At 44.7% G+C, this 20,259-nt stretch overlaps 2 protein-coding genes across 2 annotated transcripts in view; one reads left to right on the top strand and one right to left on the bottom strand.

Moving 5' to 3' along the window:
• The window catches only part of OGDHL (oxoglutarate dehydrogenase L), a 114,599-nt gene extending 104,017 nt beyond the window's left edge, over positions 1-10,582 (bottom strand). Inside the window, exon 1 of the mRNA XM_072130565.1 lies at positions 10,497-10,582. The gene's annotated coding sequence lies outside the window, so the exon portion shown is untranslated. The remainder of the gene's footprint in view (positions 1-10,496) is intronic.
• Positions 10,583-14,545: 3,963 nt separating this feature from the next.
• Positions 14,546-16,395, top strand: LOC140105634 (uncharacterized). Its single transcript, XM_072129637.1, has 3 exons — positions 14,546-14,975; positions 15,496-15,649; positions 15,779-16,395. Exons 1-3 carry the CDS (start codon positions 14,792-14,794, stop codon positions 16,350-16,352), a joined length of 912 nt encoding a protein of 303 aa, XP_071985738.1. The 5' UTR covers positions 14,546-14,791; the 3' UTR covers positions 16,353-16,395.
• The last annotated feature ends 3,864 nt before the right edge of the window (positions 16,396-20,259 follow it).

The raw sequence follows: 20,259 nt of genomic DNA, 5'->3' as shown, positions 1-20,259 counted from the left end.
GAGTGACCTCATCACCTGGCCACTCAGATTGACATCTGGTTCTCTGACTGTCTGGAGGAGCAGCGTCTTGAACAAACAGATCAAGATTGGTCAACTGGCCCACGGGGCTCCAGTCTTCCAAAGACCACTACAGCAGGTGGATTAAACTTGTCTGACAACCCAAGAGCACTCTATATGACAACAGGAGAATTTGTGTCTCTATTTGCCAGCCCAGAGCACTTTCTCAGGACTTTTCCACTCCGCCCACAGCGTCCAGGAAACGCACAGACCTAGAGCTCCTGGGAGAAGTGTCCCTAGGTGAGAGCAAAGCTTCTCCATGCTTGAACATACCTATCCTACTCATCTCTGGAACAAGTAACCAGTTTATAGTTTCTTCCTTCCTGGATTCCGGTTCTGCAGGGAACTTCATGGATACTGCACTGATCTTCCAGCATTATCTTCCTGCAGTCCGACCTGAGAACCCGCGAGTCATCTCATCTGTCAGTGTGCAGATCTTCTGTAATACGGTCCGGGCATAGAGCCCCTTTGCCTGCAAGTTGGGGCGTTACACAAGGAAAGACTCTCATTTTATGTGCTTCCTCGATCTACCTCCTCTGTTCTACTGGGCCTTTCGTGGTTGCAACGTCATGCTCCTGTGCTCTACTGCCAGACTGTCTGGTGGCACTTTATCCTGTGTCCATTATATTTTCTCCAGTGTCCTCCAAGCCTCTGGTGGGTGCTCCTGCTTCATATATGGACTTTGCCAATGCCTTCTAAGACCCCTATAGACCTGTTGTTGAGTAGATCTCCTCCACAGGGTCGGGTGTACCCACTTTCTGTGCCTTAAACCACAGCTGTCAGCCTATATGAAGGAGAATCTGCAAAAGAGGTTCATACACAAGTCCTCTTCCCCTGCCTGTGTTGGGTTTTTCTTTGTGACCAAATAGGACGGTTGACCATCTTAACAAAATTACGGTGAAGAACCTTTACCCACTACCTCTGATCCCGTAACTCTTCGACCGCTTAATTGGAGCCAAGGTCTTCACCAAATTAGACCTACATGGGGGGTATATTCTCATCCACCTTTGCGAAGGTAATGAATGGAAGAACTTCTTTCAATACTCGTGATGGACACTTCGGGATGAATAGAAGACCTTCTTCAATACTTGTGATGGACACTTCGAGTATCTTGTCATGCTGTTTGGACTACCTGGAGGATATTCTGGTGTTCAATGCAGACCTTGAGTCCCATCAGGCTCAAGTACATCTAGTACTTTGGCGCTTAAGGGCCAATTGCCATTATGCCAAGCTTGAGAAGTGCCTATTCCATCCATAGAGTCTTCCTTTCCTTGGGTATATCATCTCTGACAAAGGACTACAGATAGGTCCCACAAAATTGTCTACGGTCCTTCAGGAGCTTTACTAATTACTCTCGGCAGTTCATATCACATTTTTTCTATCGTGTGTCTTCTCCTTGTGGTGCTGACCAAGAAAACACCAATCCTAAGCTCAGGCTTCAGGCCTCCGGCGGCTGAAAAAACTTTCTCCAAGCTGAAGTCTGCCTTGGCCTCTGCTCCTGTACTCATTTGGCCTGATACAGATAAACAGTTTCTACTAGAAGTTCACGCCTACTCGGCAGGCGCTGGTGCCGTTCTAACCCAGAAAGGGCCTAAAGGCCCAACCCTCACTTGTTGTTTCTTCTCGAAAACCTCAGCTGCAGAGAGGGACTACTTCATAGGTGATTGAGAGCTTCTGGCCATAAAGCTTGCCTTGGAAGAATCGCGTCGTCTTCTGGAAGGAAATTATCATCCGGTTTGTATCTATACTGATCTCCAGAATCTCCTATATCTCCATACTGCTCAGCATCTGAATCCACAAAAGTCTCGTTGGTCCCTCTTCTTCTCTTGCTTTAACTTCCTGAGAGGATACTAACTTGGGGAAATTGCTCTCATGTGGCTGGGCACTCTGGGGTGCAGAGATCTGTTGCTTTCATCTCTTGTTTCTACTGGTGGCCAAGTCTGATCAAGGATGTACGAGACTTTGTGAGTTCCTGCACTTCCTGTGCCCAAAATAAGTCAGCACATGTCAAGCCAGCAGGTCTGCTCCTGCCACTGCCTATACCCAGCTCACATGCCCATGGACTTTTTTATTCCACCATCTTCAAGTAATACCATCATCTGGGTGGTCACAGACCGTTTTTCTAAAAAGTCCCACTTCGTTCATCTGCTGGTCTCCCATCAGCTACTCGTATTGTCAGCTTGATCTTTCTCCACGTTCCGACTTCATGGACTTCCTCTGCATATTGTGTCAGACCGAGGGGTCCAGTTTGTTTCTAAATTCTGGCGTTCCTTATGCAACCAACTTCAAGTAAAGCTGGACTTCCCCTCTGCCTAAGATCTGCAGTCAAATGGGCAAGTGGATTCAGATTCTGGGCTGCCATCTATGGCATTTTGTTTCCACTCGAAAGGATGACTGGTCCCCCCTGTTACCTTGGGCGGAGTTATCCACCACTTTCTCTTTCCATGCTTTCAGATAATCCTGCCCTGGAAGAATTGGTACAAGACCTTTGTCACGAGTGCTCCTGCGTCCCACAAGCCGGATCACCCACAAGCCGGATCAGAGGTGCACCCATGCTCCTATACGAGCCCCCGGACCCCGCCACAGTTCTTACCTTTCTGCATTCCCACATTGGCTCTGGTGGTCTGGCGCGCATGTCCCCGCCTCCTAGGGCATGCACACGCCAGCTTCGAGAGCTTTAAAGGGTCAGGGCGCCGATAATTGCCGCTGGCTGGCTGCCAATTTCTGAGAAATTTCTTAGCCCCATACCGTCTTCCCTGCCGGATCTTTGTGCCTCGTTGCCATTGAGAAAGCTTGTTCCTATGTCCTATGTTTATAGTGATTTCCCATTGTAACCTCGTTTCTGTCCCTGATTCTGATTCCGTGCTGCCTGTCTCGACCTACGGCCTGTCCCTTGGCCGCCACCGAGGGCAAAGTTGTGCCTGTGGAACGACCTGGTGGTACCACCCTGCAGCAAGTCCAACCCGCTTTGAGGCAGGCTGTTGTGAAAACCGGGTACCACTTTGTCTCTGGTCCCAAGTGTCGGCTTACATCATCGTCCACGTTGGTCCAGAGGATCCACTACCACTGATCCAGACAGTAAGATCCGTCATGAATCCCGACAAGGTTCCACTACCTGAAGTGGCTGACCTTACCACCATCGTGGTCCAGTAGTCTCAACAGATTGCCGCTCAAGGACAGCAACTTGCACAACTCACTGCAGCTATTGTTGACTACCCAGCACCAGTTTCCAGTACCTACGTTAACTACCGTTTATATGGCTGCATTGTCTACTGCTGAGCCCAGGCCGCTTCTTTCCATGCCCTCCAAACATGACGGTGAGGCCAAGTTATGCAGGGGCTTCACACCCCAGTGCCCCCTCCATATCGAACTGATACCTTCACAGCTTGCCACAGAACAAGCTAAGGTGGCGTTCATGATCAGTCTTCTTTCCGGTAAAGCCCTGGCATGGGTTACCCCCTCTGGGACAGCAACAATCCGGTCACAGCTACTCTCACCGCATTCCTCGCTGTCTTTGAGGTACCTGCTCGGGCATCTTCTGCGGAGACCGCACTGCTGAACCTGAGGGGACTACGCAATCCAGTTCCATACTTTAGCCTCCGAGCTGGAATGGAATGAGGCAGCCTTGCTTGCTACTTTTAAAAAAGGATTGTTTGGTCAGATCAAAGATGCCCTGCCTGCACAGGACCTGCCGTCTAAGCTGAGTGATCTCATCATGCTGCCCACATAGGTTGACATCCAGTTTTCGGAGCAACGTCTAGAACAACCGCAAGTCAGGTCCCGATGTCTGCCCTGCTTGGCTACAATCTTCCAAAGAACACCTCAGCTATCTTCTGTGTCTGCTGCAGAGGAGCCAATACAGGTGGAAAAACGCTAGTCTGACCTCCCAAGAGCATACCAGACAAAGACTGGAGCACCTTTGCCTTTATTGTGCCAGCCCGACACACTTGAGACTTGTTCCATCTGTCCTCAGTGTCTGGGAAATACAAGCACCTAGGGTTCTTGGGAGAAACATCCATAGGTGAGAGTAAAGCTTCTCCGCATCTGAACGACTCTGCAGGAAACTTTGTGGATGCTACCCTGGTCTCCAAGCATCATTTCCCTGTGGTCCATCTCGAGAAACCCCTGGCCATCTCCTCTGTGAGTGGCCAAATCCTTTCTGATATGTTCTCCACGTCTTCTATTCTGTTGGGTCTTCAGTGGTTGCAGCTCCACGCACTGTGCTTAACTGGAGGACTGGGGAGATCCTTCGTTGGGGACCAGAGTTTCAGTCTTGTTGTATTGTGGTTCCTCATCCTGTGTCCATCCTGGTCTCTTCAGTGTCCACCAAGTCAAGCAGAGACTCTGTCGCCACACCTACCCTATGACTGTCCAATAGACTTGATGCCGGGTGCATCTCCTCCACGGGGTCAAGTGTATCCCCTATCTGCTCCCAAAACCACGGCCATGTTGGCTTATGTAAAGGAGAGTCTTTGTCCCCTGCCGGTGTGGGGTTCTTCTTCGTGGCCAAGGAGGATGGTTCTCTCCATCTGTGCATCAATTACCGCTGTCTCAATAAGGTCACAGTAAAAAAAAGGCTACCCACTACCCCTGATCACGGAACTGTTTGATTGTCAACAGGGTGCCAAGGTTTTTACCAAATTGTAACTATGAGGAGCATATAATCTCATCTGCATATGTGAAGGTGATGAATGGAAAGCCACCTTCAATACTGGAAATGAGCACTTTGAATACCCTGTTATGCCCTTTGGACTTAATTTATATCTGTGTCGTGATCTATCGAGACGATATCCTAGTGTTCTCTGCGGACATTGAGTCCCATCGGGCCCATGTATGGTAACTTTTCAGGGGCCTAAAGCCCAGTCGCCTATGTGCCAAGCTCGAGAAATGCCAATTCCATCAGAAGAGTCTACAATTCCTAAGATTTATCTCAGACAAGGGACTACAGATGGATCCTGTTGTCTGCTGTACTTCGGTGGCTGCTTTCGGTGGGACTTCGAGCCATCCAGAGATTCCTGGGCTTCGCCAATTACTATTGCAGTTTATCCCACATTTCTCCTCCCTGGTATCTCCCATTGTGGCTGAAGTCTTTCTTTTCATCTGCTCTCGTTCTCACCTGGCCTGTAATTGAGAAACCGTTCCTGCTTGAGGTTGATGCTTCATCCGTTGGTGCTGGAGCTGTGCTCACCCAGAATGGGAGCTTTTGGCTATTAAACTTGCTTTGGAAGAATGGCGTTATCTTCTGGAGGATGCCTGTCATCCAGTCAGTATCTATACTGATCACAAAAACCTCCTGTACCTCCAGACTGCCCAGTGTCTCAATCTGAGACAGGCTCGTTCTTCTCCAGTTTTAACTTTCTGATACATTTCGGTCCTGCAGAGAAGAATGATAAGGTCGATAATCTCTCTCGTGCCTCGGATGTTGTTGGGAAAGATCCTGCTCCGAGACACATTGGTCCTCCTGAACGGCTGGTTCTTGCTGCTCCAGTGGACCTTCGGCAACTTCCTCCTGGCAAGATGTATGTCCGACCTGCCCTTCGGAAAAGGATACTGACTTGGGGACATTGCTCTTGTGTGGCTGGGCCCCCTGGGGTGCAACGCTCTATCGCCCTCATTTCCTGGTTCTACTGGTGGCCAGATCTGGATGTACAGGATTTTGTGGGTTCCTGCACTTCCTGTGCCCGAAACAAACCATCTCGTCTTAAACCTGTTGGTCTTCTTCTGCCGTTACCAATACCCAGCTGTCTGTGGACTCACGTGGTAATGGACTTTATGACCGATCTGCCATCTTCCTCCATCATCTGGGTGGTAACCGACCGATTCTCCAAGATGTTTCACTTTGTTCTTCTGCCAGGTCTGCCATTGGTTCCATGACTTGGCAGCCTGTTCTTCCTGTACATCTTCCGTCTTCATGGACTTCCCTTGCACATTGTCTTGGGGTCTGATTTGTTTCCCGTTTCTGGCAATCCCAGTGCAGTCAACTACAAATGAAGGTGGACTTCTCATCTGCATACCATCCACAGTCCAACGGACAAGTTGAGAGGGTTAATCAGACCCTGGGTTGCTATCTAAGCCATTTTGTCTCTGCCCGCAGGATGACTGGTCCACCTTACGTCAGGTGTCAGCTTACGTCATCGTCCGTGGTGGTCCAGAGAATCCACTACCAGTGATCCAGACAACCTTATGTCCATCTGGGAGCAAACTCGCCAAAACCCAAGCTGACAAGAAACGCAAGTCTCCAACAGTCTTCTCTATGGGTGATAAAGAGTGGCTGTCCTCCAGATATGTCCGGCTAAAGGTTTCCAGCTACAAATTTGGTGCTCATTTCCTGGGTCCATTCGAGGTACTGAAGCACAAGCTTAGACTTCCTCCCACCATGTGCATCCCAACGTCCTTCCACGTCTCTCTTTTAAAACCAGCTCCTGAGGCTGAATCCACCAATGTCTTTGAAGTGAAGGAGATACTGGACATGAAGTTGGTTAGAGGGTTCTATATTATCAATTCAAAGGGGCTTGGGCCAGAGTAGAACCACAAGACAACATCTTGGAATGTGGGGTTCTTCAAAGATTTCTTCAGGCCAAGAAGAAAGGGAGGCTGAGGGGGAGTGGGTTATGTCCTGTGTTGCAGGCTCACCCATGTACCCCTGTGTCCGCCAATACGGCTGTGGTAGGCTGACTTACCCGTCCGCACTCCAGCAACTCCCCCTTTGGTCTGGGATGTGCGTCCCCATCTCCTAGGGATTGCGCGCTGGCTCAGTAAGATTTACAGGGCAAGTGTGCCGCTAACTGTCAGTATGTGATTTATTGCAAGTGCTACAGGACATGATCATAAAAGCAATGTCCAGTAAGTGTACTTACAGTTTAACTGGATCTGGTTATTTTTTATCTAATCTAGTAGGTACAGTATTGCTGCCAATCTTAACTATCCCACTATATGTCTACACAGTGAGTTATGTCTATGCCATTGAATGGCCACATCATGTGATATGGAAACTAATTTGAGTCTAATTTACTAGTCTAATATAAAGTATATCATTGTTATATTATGTTGTATAAGCCACACAAGGTTACAGGTTGACCCCAAATAATCTTAATACAACCCCATAGAACATTTTTATAACATTGTGCTAGGCTACTGGGATGTAAAAATGATCATACAGACCCGTCAGCAGAATACAGACTGGTTAATATCAGACAGATACAAATGAAATTGGATTTTGAGGATACATCTGGAGGACAACTACTGGAATTTTCTCGCAAATAACTATTTTAATGGTTAAATGGAGCCATTACAGCCCTAATAAAATTATACAAGAGAATCGCTGTTTAAGATTCTTATCAGCACAAGAGATTGAGATTCGATTTAGTAATTAGAATGTGTTCCCATGTAATGTTATTGTTCTCGAAGACCTCAAGATTACAGTGAAAAGCTTTAAAAGCAACTTATCTAGTATCATCTTATGAGGGCAAGGAAGCAAGAGGCCAATTCAGGAAAATAACCATGTGTGACAGAATCCACTGTCACTATTATACACCCACACCCCTGCACACATAACCAAAACAATGTCATAGCACTGGAAAGCACAGCGACAGCACTGTGCAGTGGTAATGAACTCTGAGATATCACAGGAATGTCTTACTTGCTCACCAGAAAGTCATCCAGGCCTCTCTTGAACATGTACATAGAGTCCGCCATAACAACCTCCTGCGGCAGAGAGTTCCATAGTCTCACTGCTCGTACAGTAAAGAACCTTTGTCTATGTTGATGGTAGAAATGTCTCTCCTCTAGGCGTAGAGGATGCCCCTTGTCCTGGTCACAGGCCTAGGTATAAAAAGATCTCTGTAGAGATCCTTGTACTGTCCGTTCAGGTATTTGTACATTGTAATGAGGTCTCCCCTCAGTCGTCTTTTTTCTAAACTGAACAATCCCAAATATTGTAATTTGTCATTGTATTCTAGTTCACCCATTCCCCTAATAATCCTGGTTGCTCTCCTCTACACCCGTTCCAGCTCTACTATATCCTTTTTATACACTGGTGCCCAAAACTGTACGCAATATATGCTGTATAATATGCTTAGTGATGTTACAGTATAGCAATGGTCATAGTGTGATGTCACAAACACACAAAAAAACGTTGTCTGAGTACGAGGTTAAAAAAAGTATGAATTGACAGGAAATGGTTAATAAACATAGTGATATCATAGCAATAATCGGTGTATCACACTACAGGGACTATGGTTAAAGTGGTGGAAAACAATAGTAGAGAATTACAGGGTCTAACAGGACAAAGTCATAGAAATATTTATTGTAGTGATGTCACAGTTATGGTAACACAATAAAAGGATAATCCACAAAATTCAGATGACAGTATACTGATCATCGGCACCAATCACAAAACAATCTTAAGGTATCATGTCACAAAGCATAATGATAACCAGAGATCATGGATAGCAAACACGGCAATGTCACTATGGAAGGATAATCAACATAATGGTGCCAGTACAGAGCTAAAACACTCAGTGCTGTCACAGTACATGGGTTATACACAGTAATGTCACAGTACAGGGATAATACACACAGTGATGTCACAGTACAGGGATAATATACACATTGATGTCACAGTACAGGGATACTACACACAGTGATGTCACAGTACAGGGGTTATACACAGTGATGTCACAGTACAGGGGTTATACACAGTGATGTCACAGTACAGGGATTATACACAGTGATGTCACAGTACAGGTATAATACACACAGTGATGTCACAGTACAGGGATTATACACAGTGATGTCACAGTACAGGGATTACACACAGTGATGTCACAGTACAGGTATAATACACACAGTGATGTCTCAGTACAGGTATAATACACAGCAATGTAACAGTACGGGGTTAACACACAAAGTGTCACATTACAGGGATAATACATACAGTGTAATAGTACAGGGTTAACATACAGTGATGTCACAGTACAGGGATAATACACAGGGCTGTTACAGTACGTGGATAATACACACAGAGATGTCACATTACAGAGATATTACACACAGCGATGTCACAGTACAGGTATACTACACAGTGCTGTTACAGTACAGGGATGATACACGGTGATGTCACAATACAGGGACAATACACAGTGCTGTTACAGTACAGGGATGATACATAGTGATGTCATAGTACAGGGATAACACACAGTGCTGTTACAGTACAGGAATTATACACAGTGATGTCACAGTGCAGGGACAATACACAGTGCTGTTACAGTACAGGGATGATACACGGTGATGTCACAGTACAGGGATTATACACAGTGCTGTTACAGTACAGGAATTATACACAGTGATGTCACAGTACAGGGATAATACACAGTGATGTCCCACTACAGAGATGATATACACAGTGATGTTACAGTACAACCAGTGTATGATAAATGATCCCCAATGTCATCAAAGTAAAGAATTATCTAATTTCCTACCAATGGCAACAGTGTATAAAATATGGGAATGATTCCAAAGAGACAACACTCATGGCTACAATGTGCCACAATACAGGATGGCATATATCACATACCAGCATTATAAACACAATGATATAATGGTATATTAAACATTTTGACCTGCGATTGAATAGTTCTTGTATATAGTCACCTCTCAGTATAGAGATGATATCACTAAGCAAGGATAATAAAAAATGTCACAGCTCAAGGCTAAGGACAAAAGTGACGTCACCACAGAAGTTGTGCTCTCTAGTAGACCCTTATATGAAAGAGTGGATAAAGAACCCACATAGGTCCAGCACCACCTATAGTTACCCTTCTAGGCAATCTCTCCAGGGCCTGACCTAGGGTTCACCAACACTTGTGTATACTGATCGGTAATATGGGTGTAGCATATTGCATATTGTGGATAAATCATTTTAATTTCAAGCTGTTCCCTTTGAAGACCATAATTATACATATTAGTCTTTTGTTGTTTTCCCTCATTTTAATCATAGAAAGGCTAAAAGATTATATATATATTCATAGAAAATGAGGTGACAATCCAGATTGCTGTTGTATAGTAAATTCTGCATAGTTTTATTCCCAGCAGTTACTGGGGAATGAGCGTGTTTATTAGTAATTAGACTATAGTGCTAGTGATCTATTATCAGCAAAGTATATTGTTAGATTCAGCGCAGCCATTAAAGTCTGCCTGCTTTATTTTTCATGTTAATGCCTGAAATACGAAGTAGATTTACTTGTCATAATTAACAGGGTTGTATTTCATGAATTATTACAATGCAGGGTGTGTAAATAATACTGATCACTGAGGTTAATGTTCACAGTCTAGACAAATGAAGTTTGGGAAGTTGTAGAGTTAGTGTCATATTAAGTGAGGAGTACAAACCCCGGAGACACCTAGAAGATGTTTTAAGACCATTAAACCATGTGACGTACCTAAGAGCCAGGGCCAGTATTGCAATAAGCCATTTCAAGTCCCACATCTATTAAACGAATCACTGGACTGTAGCATCTGTTTTCTGTCTCTGTGTATTGCACAACAGATACAGGGAAAATTGTGAAAGGTAGTTAGAGACCTGTCATATATTAACCAGGAGACAGTGACAGGGATAAATATTTCCTCTAATCACCCAGTACGTAAGAAGACAGATGAAATAGCGCCAAAGCCAATCACATCAACAATGGTGTATTCAGAACACTGCTATAGCTAAGGGGTGGGGGTCCCTGAGGCACTAGGGTGACATAGCCTGAGTGCCCCAGGCTAATTTCATAGTATCATAATATCATAGTATATAAGGCTGGAAAAAGACGCAAGTCCATCAAGTCCAACCTTTAAGAATTAAATAAATGTTTTATCCCCATAACCCGTGATATTTTTTCTCTCCAGAAAGTCATCCAGGCCTCTCTTGAACATGTACATAGAGTCCGCCATAACAACCTCCTGTGGCAGAGAGTTCCACAGTCTCACTGCTCTTACAGTAAAGAACCTTTGTCTATGGTGATGGTAAAATCGCCTCTCCTCTAGGCGTAGAGGATGCCCCCTTGTCCTGGTCACAGGCCTAGGTATAAAAGATCTCTGTAGAGATCCTTGTACTGTCCGTTCAGGTATTTGTACATTGTAATGAGGTCTCCCCTCAGTCGTCTTTTTTCTAAACTGAACAATCCCAAATTTTGTAATCTGTCATTGTATTCTAGTTCCCCCATTCCCCTAATAATCCTGGTTGCTCTCCTCTGCACCCGTTCCAGCTCCACTATATCCTTTTTATACACTGGTGCCCAAAACTGTACACAATATTCCATGTGTGGTCTGACCAGGGATTTGTATAAGGACAAAACTATGTCTTTATCATGAGAATCTATTCCTCTCTTGATACATCCCATAATTTTATTTGCTTTAGCAGCAGCCGCCTGGCTCTGGTCACTAAAATTAAGTTTACCATCCACCAATACCCCCAAGTCCTTTTCAGCTCTAGTCTTACCAAGTTATTGACCCTTTAGAACATAATTATACTTTTTGTTTCCCTGACCCACATGGAAAGCATTTGCATACATTTGCATAACTTTTATAACTATGGCGCACATCTACCATCAGCAAACTGATAGGTACCGGTAGATGTCCTTTCAGCGGTATATACAGGGAAAGCTATCCATTGTATAGAAGAACATGGGGAAAGCAATACAAATAGTTAAAAAATAATAAAAGAAGCAACATAATGGTGAATGGTTAGTTGCACTGACTTTATATAGTTATTAAAGCTTTAAGTTTCCAAACAGTCTAAACATAATTTCTAAGACCAGGTTTCTTAGTGTAATAGCCAACAGTTTGGTGTCTTGTTTTATATATGTTACATACAAATTAAAATCTATTGTGGGTCTAAGGTCTAAAAGCCTATTTAATGGATTTGAAGAATTCATAACTTTCTTTTATTGTTCATCAAGAAAATGCAGTACAAGGATTTGTTTTTTGTGAGATAAATGCATTTTTAAACAATGAAACTTGGAGTAAATATAATCTATTGATTATTACTTCTCTTGCTTAAGAGAATTAAAACATTGTCCCTTATTTAAAATAAATCCTCCTACCGTACCCAAATTTCAAAAGGAAATTGGATACAATTAAACTAAAGGACAAAAAACCACATTAGAGGCACAGGGGACTGTCTGTCTTCTCCTAGCTGTCACTATCTGCAGAGGGGAACTCTTTGTGACCACATGTGTTGCACAAAGCTAGGGTTGGTCATTGCTGAGCTTATTAGTCTATAATGGAGATCAGGTTATAACCTGCCATTGTATTGTACTACTGTTCACTGTTTGTGTTAATGCGACCTGAGTAAGGGTGCAGAATCACCTGAAACGTTGGTTTACATGTTGGTGGTGAACATACTGGGGCTCATTTACTAAGGTTCCACGGGCTGCACAAACGTTGGATATTCGAACAATTAACTGTTTTGTGCCACATTTAAAAGCTGATTATGGCGCATGCGATCGTATTTTGCCACAAACGCGCCTACTTTCATGCGACAGAAATGGGGGGAGCTGAAGGACAATCTGACGGACTCAGACAATACACAGGATTTAACATTCAATATTGTGTCGCAAGCCATGCACTTACATGCACCTGGAAGAAGATGGTGAACTCCTGTGGACCTGAGCGGGGAAGTGACACATGCAGGAAATTGGACGCACGATCTTAGTGAATCGCTGCAGCTCAGAATCCTTTTTGGAAAACGCACCTCGGGGATCGCAGCGGGACGGGTAAGTAAATGTGCCCCAATGTGTACAAAACATTTAATTGTTTCTTCTTTTGAAACACTAATGACACAGTGTTGTTACCCTATATGAGATGTTTCTTTCCTGCAATAACAATGTAACGCTTACAGGATCCATAAGATAAATGATAATTGTCTGACTGTTGGGGCTTTTACTTATCGGATCCTTATCGATCACAAGAATAAGGGTCCTTGTTCCTGTGTATGTGCACTACCACTCTATTTAATGTCTTTGGGACTAATGATTATTTGGATGATTTCCTGCTGGGAATAAATTGAGTGACCATCACACAATTTAAGCAAGTGGCATGTGACCATTATTCCAATGATTGGTTTTGATCCCTAGGGCTGGACCATTAGGGGAGAAGTAGTGTGTTGTTTTAATGCACAACTCTGTGCAACAATTGGAAAATAAAAATGTCAAACAATCAATTGCTATGTGAACTTGTATATATTGGGTCAAAATGAAGGGCCACGGCTATCCTGCCCATCACCCTGCCCCTATGCTGCTCTAATCAGGAAAGCAGCACAGGGGCAGGGTACTCGTCACGGATGCTCCTGCGACCCCCCCTCTCAGGTCACAGACTTACCCGTGTTACTTCCTGTTCCCCGTCATGTTTGCCGCAGTCTCACTTACCTCTCCACACTCCAGCTTTGACTCCCACGTTTGGAGTCAGGAGCAAGGCAAAAGGTCAAGGCAGGCAGCAGAGTAGCAAAGTAAGAAACGGAAGCGGGGTGACAAGGGGAATTCACAATATCAGCGTATAGCATCATGAACAAGCTTTCTCTAGGTGCAAAGATCCTGCGGGGCATGCAGGCTGACTATTTATAAAATGCTGGAATGGCCAGAACCAAATCGGCGCCGTGCTGACGGGTGGCACAGGTGTGCGCCCCTTTTATCATTTAAGAGTATGTTCAGCTTTGTGGTTGCCCTGAATTGGCTGATTGTAATGGTTATGCTGTATAAATGTAGCGACTAAAAAGCTCTATTAGATACTAGTTTGCTTTAATAAAATGACATTCTGCCCATTTCAGGCAGCCACGAGGCTGGGAAAATGACTCTGACACCCCTGTTCAAGAACATTGATACTTTTCCTTGCACTCTCCTGATAACTTATTTTCTGATAAAGATTAACCTAAATTTCCTCATTATGTTCTTCATCTGTTTTAAAATAAATTTATGTAATAAAAAAATCAGTGTGGAGAGAAAACAAACAATCATCAGGTCGGCTTTCTGTACACTTGGAGCTTTAAGAAGGGCCCTTTGGGGGCTCTTATTAGCGAAGCGTTTGAAGTTCTTTCAGTGTCTGATTATAATTACTCGCAGGTAACATTATTCACATGATTCCTCGCCTAATCAACATCACGCAGTGATTAAAAGACAATTTTCTCTCCCAGGAAATCCCCCTGACCGGGAGGCCTACGATGACTGAGATTCCACTCATGTGGGATTTATTTTTGTACAGTCACTTCATATGATTTTGTCTCCTAAGCGGCAAAAAATAAAGGCAGAAATGTAAATAAAGTTTGTTCATGTTACTCCCACATTATCAGGCAAAGTATTCTGCGGCTGTCTAACTGTTAGGCTACATTCACACGACCGTATGAAATTGTCCGTATCCGTACCGTTTTTTTACGGATTACATACGGCCACATTGTTTTCTATGATAAATACGGCCAATCATTTATATTGCCGTTTTTCAGCCCGTACCGTACCGTACCGTACCGTATTTTGGCCGTAAAAAAATATAGAGCATGTCCTATTTTAACCCGTATATCTGGCCCGTATGCTCCATAGAAGTCAATGGGAGCGTAAAAATACGGGCTAAATACGGGTTGCATACGGTTGTGCACCGTATGCTGCCGTATATACGGGCCGTTTCCAGGGTGACCAGGATCAAGGGGGTTGACCTTCCTGTCAGCATTTGTTCTGTGTAGTAGTGGCTGCAGTGTCTGGTGAACATGGCTTTTCTCTCCATGGAGCGACTTATTGCACTAGTTCAGGAGAATCCCATTTTATGGGACAAAAGAGACGAATCATTTTGCGACCGCGCAAGAAAGGCCAAAAAGTGGGAGGAGGTGACGGCTCTTTTACTTCCCGAAGATTGGAGTGAGGCGAAGACAGCAAAGCAGCGCAGAGAACTTGGTGAGTGAGATTCAATCCCCTGTCACCAACTTGCCAGTGACCTCTATAGCTTTATGCATGATAGATGTCACCGCTGCAGCTTTGTGCATGATAGATGTCACCCCTGCAGCATTGTGCATGATAGATGTCACCCCTGCAGCATTGTGCATGATAGATGTCACCCCTGCAGCATTGTGCATGATAGATGTCACCCCTGCAGCTTTGTGCATGATAGATGTCACCGCTGCAGCTTTGTGCATGATAGATGTCACCCCTGCAGCATTGTGCATGATAGATGTCACCCCTGCAGCATTGTGCATGATAGATGTCACCCCTGCAGCTTTGTGCATGATAGATGTCACCCCTGCAGCTTTGTGCATGATAGATGTCACCGCTGCAGCTTTGTGCATGATAGATGTCACCCCTGCAGCATTGTGCATGATAGATGTCACCCCTGCAGCATTGTGCATGATAGATGTCAACGCTGCAGCATTGTGTGTGACAGATGTGACCTTCCTTTTTTTTTTTTTTGTTTCAACAGTGGGAATAATCACCAAGCGCTGGACATCAGCCCGCGACCAGTATAAGCGGGAAAAAAGTCAGCTGGCCAAAAGTGGAAGTGGGTCATTAAAAAAAAAACCATACCTCTATACAAAGTACATGAGGTTCTTGGACGCAATAATGGATGTGGGAGAGTAAGTATATAAGGTGTTCTTTCCTTCATGCAGAATTATGTCCCTCAACTGAAAAGAATCATTATGCATGATTGACAAAAAAATCCCTTGCATATACATTTTTATTAATATAATTTTTTTTTTCCACAGTACGGCTGATAACCTGGAGGAGTCTCCGGCCACAGAAATTCCACCCTCTCAGGATGAACCGCCCACTGATGTGGAGGACGCGGGTGGAGAGGCTGGTCCTTCTACTCAGGAGCCTCCTGAAGTCCCTGCTCCTTCCACACCACCACCAGCACGGCCATCTTCCACACCTACACCTACACGTAGTCGTCGTCGCAGGCCACCGCATACACAGGAGAGGGCAAGTGTGGAAAATGTTGCTATATGCGAAATTTTAAGCCAGCTACGAAACCGAAGGGATGACTCCCCAGAGGACGTATACCTGAGGGGACTGTCGCCTGAATTAAAAAAAGTTCTACCACATGACATGGCCAACTGCAAAGCCGCACTGTTTGCAGTTGTCCAAATATTCCAAAAAACCGACTACCCTCATAAAAATGAGGTTGCCCTTTACCTGGACCGGCACCGGGAACGTGTAGGAGGCCTAATCCCACCCAGCCCTCCACGGCCCACTCGGATGTACCCCACATCGTATGAAGTGCCATCACATAGCCAGGCCTCAATGGGGGGAATGTCCAGGGAATTCTTTGACTTATAATTTTTTTTGTTTATTTTATGTATATAGTTTTGAAATTTATTTTCATAAAAGTTATGAAAAAAAGTAAAGTCTACTGTGTTTATTTGGGAAATAGTTTTTATATAATGCACTGTGCCACACCCACAAAGGTCTGTGCAGACCGTGTCATTGAGCAATCAAGCTACAAGGATACATGGCCTGCATACACTCATGTGTACAGTGAAATAATCCCTCACTCCCCACCCCCACATCCAACAAAACACGATACACAATTTTTAAAAAATATATTTATTTAAACATGATCAATTAATGATGAGGTCTTTGTTAACTCCTTTGACTTATCTTTAACTTGTGGCACAAAATGCACAAATCAAAAATGGGTCAATGAAGTTTTAAGCTCACAACCCACGTCAAGGGGCCCCATCTCTTGCGAGTCCCTACACTAACTACCAAAACAAAAAAGAGGAAAAATAATAAAAAACTGATCTAAAATAGTCCAGAGCCTCAACGTCCACTAATAGCATCCAACTGCCAGGGAACTGCACCCTCTGTAGAAACAAAGTAAGAGGCAAACTGCTCACGAACGAACAGTCCTGCCGCTCCGGGTCGTCCTTGGAGAGTGTTGTCCAGGGGGATAGACGCTGTTGGATGTTGTCCCTCCAGTTCACCATCTGAAGCACCATCGTGGATCCGAACGAAATTGTGAAGAATAACGCAGGCTTGCACTACCTTCTTAATATTGTCCGGGTCCATCTGAATTGAGCTATGTAGAACCCGCCACTTGTTGCTTAGAATCCCAAAAGCACACTCCACGTACCGCCTCGCACGAGTGAGCCGGTAATTGAAAATGCGCCTTCGTTCATCCAAACCACGCCGAGGGAATGGTCGCAACACATGACGGGAAAGTCCAAAGCCTTCATCAGCGACGATCACAAATGGTGCAGGAGGTCCAGTTGATCCAGGTAGACATCTTGGCTCTGGAAGGGCGAGCTGGTTGGAGCGAAGCCGTTCACCCATTCTGGAAGCCCTGAAGACCGCTGCATCCGCAGAACTTCCATAGGCCCCAATGTCCACAATTATAAACTTGTAGTCACTGTCAGCCAAAGCCAACAAGACCACAGAAAAATATTGTTTATAATTGAAGAATTGGGACCCTGAGTGAGCCGGCTTCTTTACACGGATGTGTTTCCCATCCAGCGCCCCAATGCAATTTGGAAACTGTGCAGATTCCTGAAAACCACCCGAAATCCGGATCCAGTCTTCAGCAGTAGGCTCAGGCATCACCGCAGCTTTCAATCGCTCCCATATCACTTCGCAGGTCGCTCGCACGATCATTGAAATGGTGGAAACACCCAGCAGAAACTCATAATGCAGTGAAGCAAACGAGTTCCCAGTGGCAAGAAACCTTAAAAAAAAAAAAAATACATTTAATATTTAAACACACAGTCCATCTTGAAATAATGAAACGTATGTACATATGAAAAACTTACCGCAGTGTCACGATGAGCCGTTCCTCTGGTGTGACGGACCGCCTCATGTTGGTATCCTGTAACCGAAGCCCCGATCGCAGGTCCTCCAAAAGACGGTCAAACGAGGTGACAGTCATCCGAACGTAGCTGAAAAACTTGTCCGGATGCTGCCGCAGGTCAGTGTACAAGTTGCTGAAGTGACCCCTCCTAGGCCGCTCAGCAACAATGGGATGAACCCAAAACCGCCGGGTCCTCTTCCGCTTCTCCGCCTGCATTGCCAAACGCCTTCGGAGAATCGTCACAAGGGCCCAGTCCAGGAGCAGATCATCAGTGGGATTGTATGACATCGCTGGAGCTAAAAACGCCAGAAACCACAGCCAAAAGAAGCAATGGAGTCTAACCTCGCTCTCAGAAATGGCAAAATGGAGTCTGGGCCGGTCAGGTGATCAAATTTGGGGTTGGACAAGCCTTTGTCATCATTTTGTCATCATTTTTCATAATTTGCCAGCCCACCGTATTTTATACGGACACGGTACGGATACGGGTGACATACGTGCACATACGGATGAAAAACGGTCCGTATATACGGGCTCATACGGCCCGTAAATACGGGACTGGAGAAATCATACGGTCGTGTGAATGTAGCCTTAGACTGATGAGGAAACTGGAGCAGGCGTGAGAAATAACTGGTATATAATCTACTATAGTGATATCTTATGATAATTTACTCATTATATGAAGGGCGTACAAGCCTTGATAAAGTCACAATTCCTGGCGCACAGGAATGCCCTTTCATTGCCTCTGTGTCATCTCCCCCTATGTTTGTGTTAAGGACTGATCTAAATGAGATACAAAAAATATGAGGGGAAAAAAATAGACTATTTTTGTCGTGTCCCGGGGTGACCATCCCTTCTGCCTGCACAATACTCACCTTGGTTTTATAGTTGCACTATCTAGGTTTACTAATAGATAAGAATCTCATTGTGCATCTTGCACGATTATGTACTTTTTATACATTTGATCACAAATTAGAATAGTTGAAGATTTATTATTGTTACCACAGAACCCTTTTTTACTGCACTTAATATAGATATTATCAGTCTATTTTTTCTATCTAGGTACTGTAATGTTGTGTGACATCATTTACTTGCCCGTTACATGCCCCGTAATGTGGCGTGACTCTATTTACGTACATGCGCACATTCGTGCGCATCGGTCTTGTATCTATTCGTCTTTTTTCAATGTGGCGCAGGCGCATGCTTGTGAGGCTACGACGCATGCGCATAATATATTCTTTGTGTCGCCATGACTGCGCGTGCGCATAATATCGCAATAGTTCGTATGCATGGGTTTAGGCGCATGCGCATAATTTTTGGCGCACGATCACACAATCCACAGTTGTCACTTCATTGGAGGAGGTGGTCACCTCGGGACCTTTAAAGGTAGGACACTTCAACAGTTTGGCAATTACCCCTGAGGAAGTCGCAGGAGTGCGACGGAATGTGTGGGATGCCTCCAGCCTTTTTTCCACATGGTAACTGTATCTCCCCCCTTTCCCAAGGCTTTTGTCACCTCCCTTTGTTTGCCTTTACATTTACCCAGATTGCGACCATATTGACCATATTACTGTCTTTTTGGTATTTTACCTAGGGCTACTGTGGGTGACTTTCACAGGGACTACTGCAGAAGTCTCTGTTTTTCTAGGGCACGTAGACACTAGATAGTTTATTTTTCGTTGTGGGGATTGACCATAGATATTTATGGCTGTATGTGGATCGACTTACCCGGTCTTGATCCACTTGTTGCTTGTGTATGTGTGTTCTCACACTTTTTAATTGTTTTTAAGGTTCACCTTAATGCATGTTATGTGAATAATGTTTCAATAAAATTTGTACCTTTTTCATGCCAGTGCATACTAGCTTTCCTTCTTTGTTATATATTGCCTTTTTCTGTATGCAGGCAACTTTTTATCTTTGAATACCCCATATACTCCCCCCACCTATGTAGTATATAACAAATATAAGATTACCACAGTCACAGTGCCTGGGTAAGTGTACCTGGTTAATCCTACATTATTTTGGTGATTTTTGAAAATAAAGCACTCACATGCCCTTATGATACAGTATCCCAAATTGACCATTAGTATTTTCCTCTGTGCCCGCAAATAAATCCATAAATATATATATACTGTATGTCAGGATTCAGGGACAGTGAATCCTCTTGACCTTCGCGCGAGATGGTACTAGCCAACACCTGGGACTGGAGTCTAAGGGGCACCTGGTCTTCACCAGTGCCCGCCGGGATGGACTCGCTGCAGCAGGGTACCACCAGGTCGTTCCACAGGTGCAACTAGCCCGCGGTGGCAGTAGAGGTCCCTTAGCAGGAGACTAAGCAGTCTTGTAGTCAGGTCCAGCCACAGGGTCAGGGCAGGCGGCAGAGATGCAAGGTCAAGTCCAATC

Source organism: Engystomops pustulosus, chromosome 11 (assembly GCF_040894005.1).
Source record: "Engystomops pustulosus chromosome 11, aEngPut4.maternal, whole genome shotgun sequence".
Classification (NCBI taxonomy): Eukaryota; Metazoa; Chordata; class Amphibia; order Anura; family Leptodactylidae; genus Engystomops; species Engystomops pustulosus.
Note: the sequence above shows the minus strand (reverse complement) of the source record. Positions and strands in the feature narration are given on the sequence as shown.

What these genes read in the sequence shown, in the direction of transcription:
- LOC140105634 (XM_072129637.1), top strand. Translation starts at nt 14,792, where the DNA reads ATGGCTTTTCTCTCCATGGAGCGACTTATTGCACTAGTTCAGGAGAAT. An exon ending in AAAGCAGCGCAGAGAACTTG is followed by an intron (nt 14,976 to 15,495) that starts GTGAGTGAGATT and finishes TTGTTTCAACAG; the next exon opens with TGGGAATAATCACCAAGCGC. An exon ending in GCAATAATGGATGTGGGAGA is followed by an intron (nt 15,650 to 15,778) that starts GTAAGTATATAA and finishes TTTTTTCCACAG; the next exon opens with TACGGCTGATAACCTGGAGG.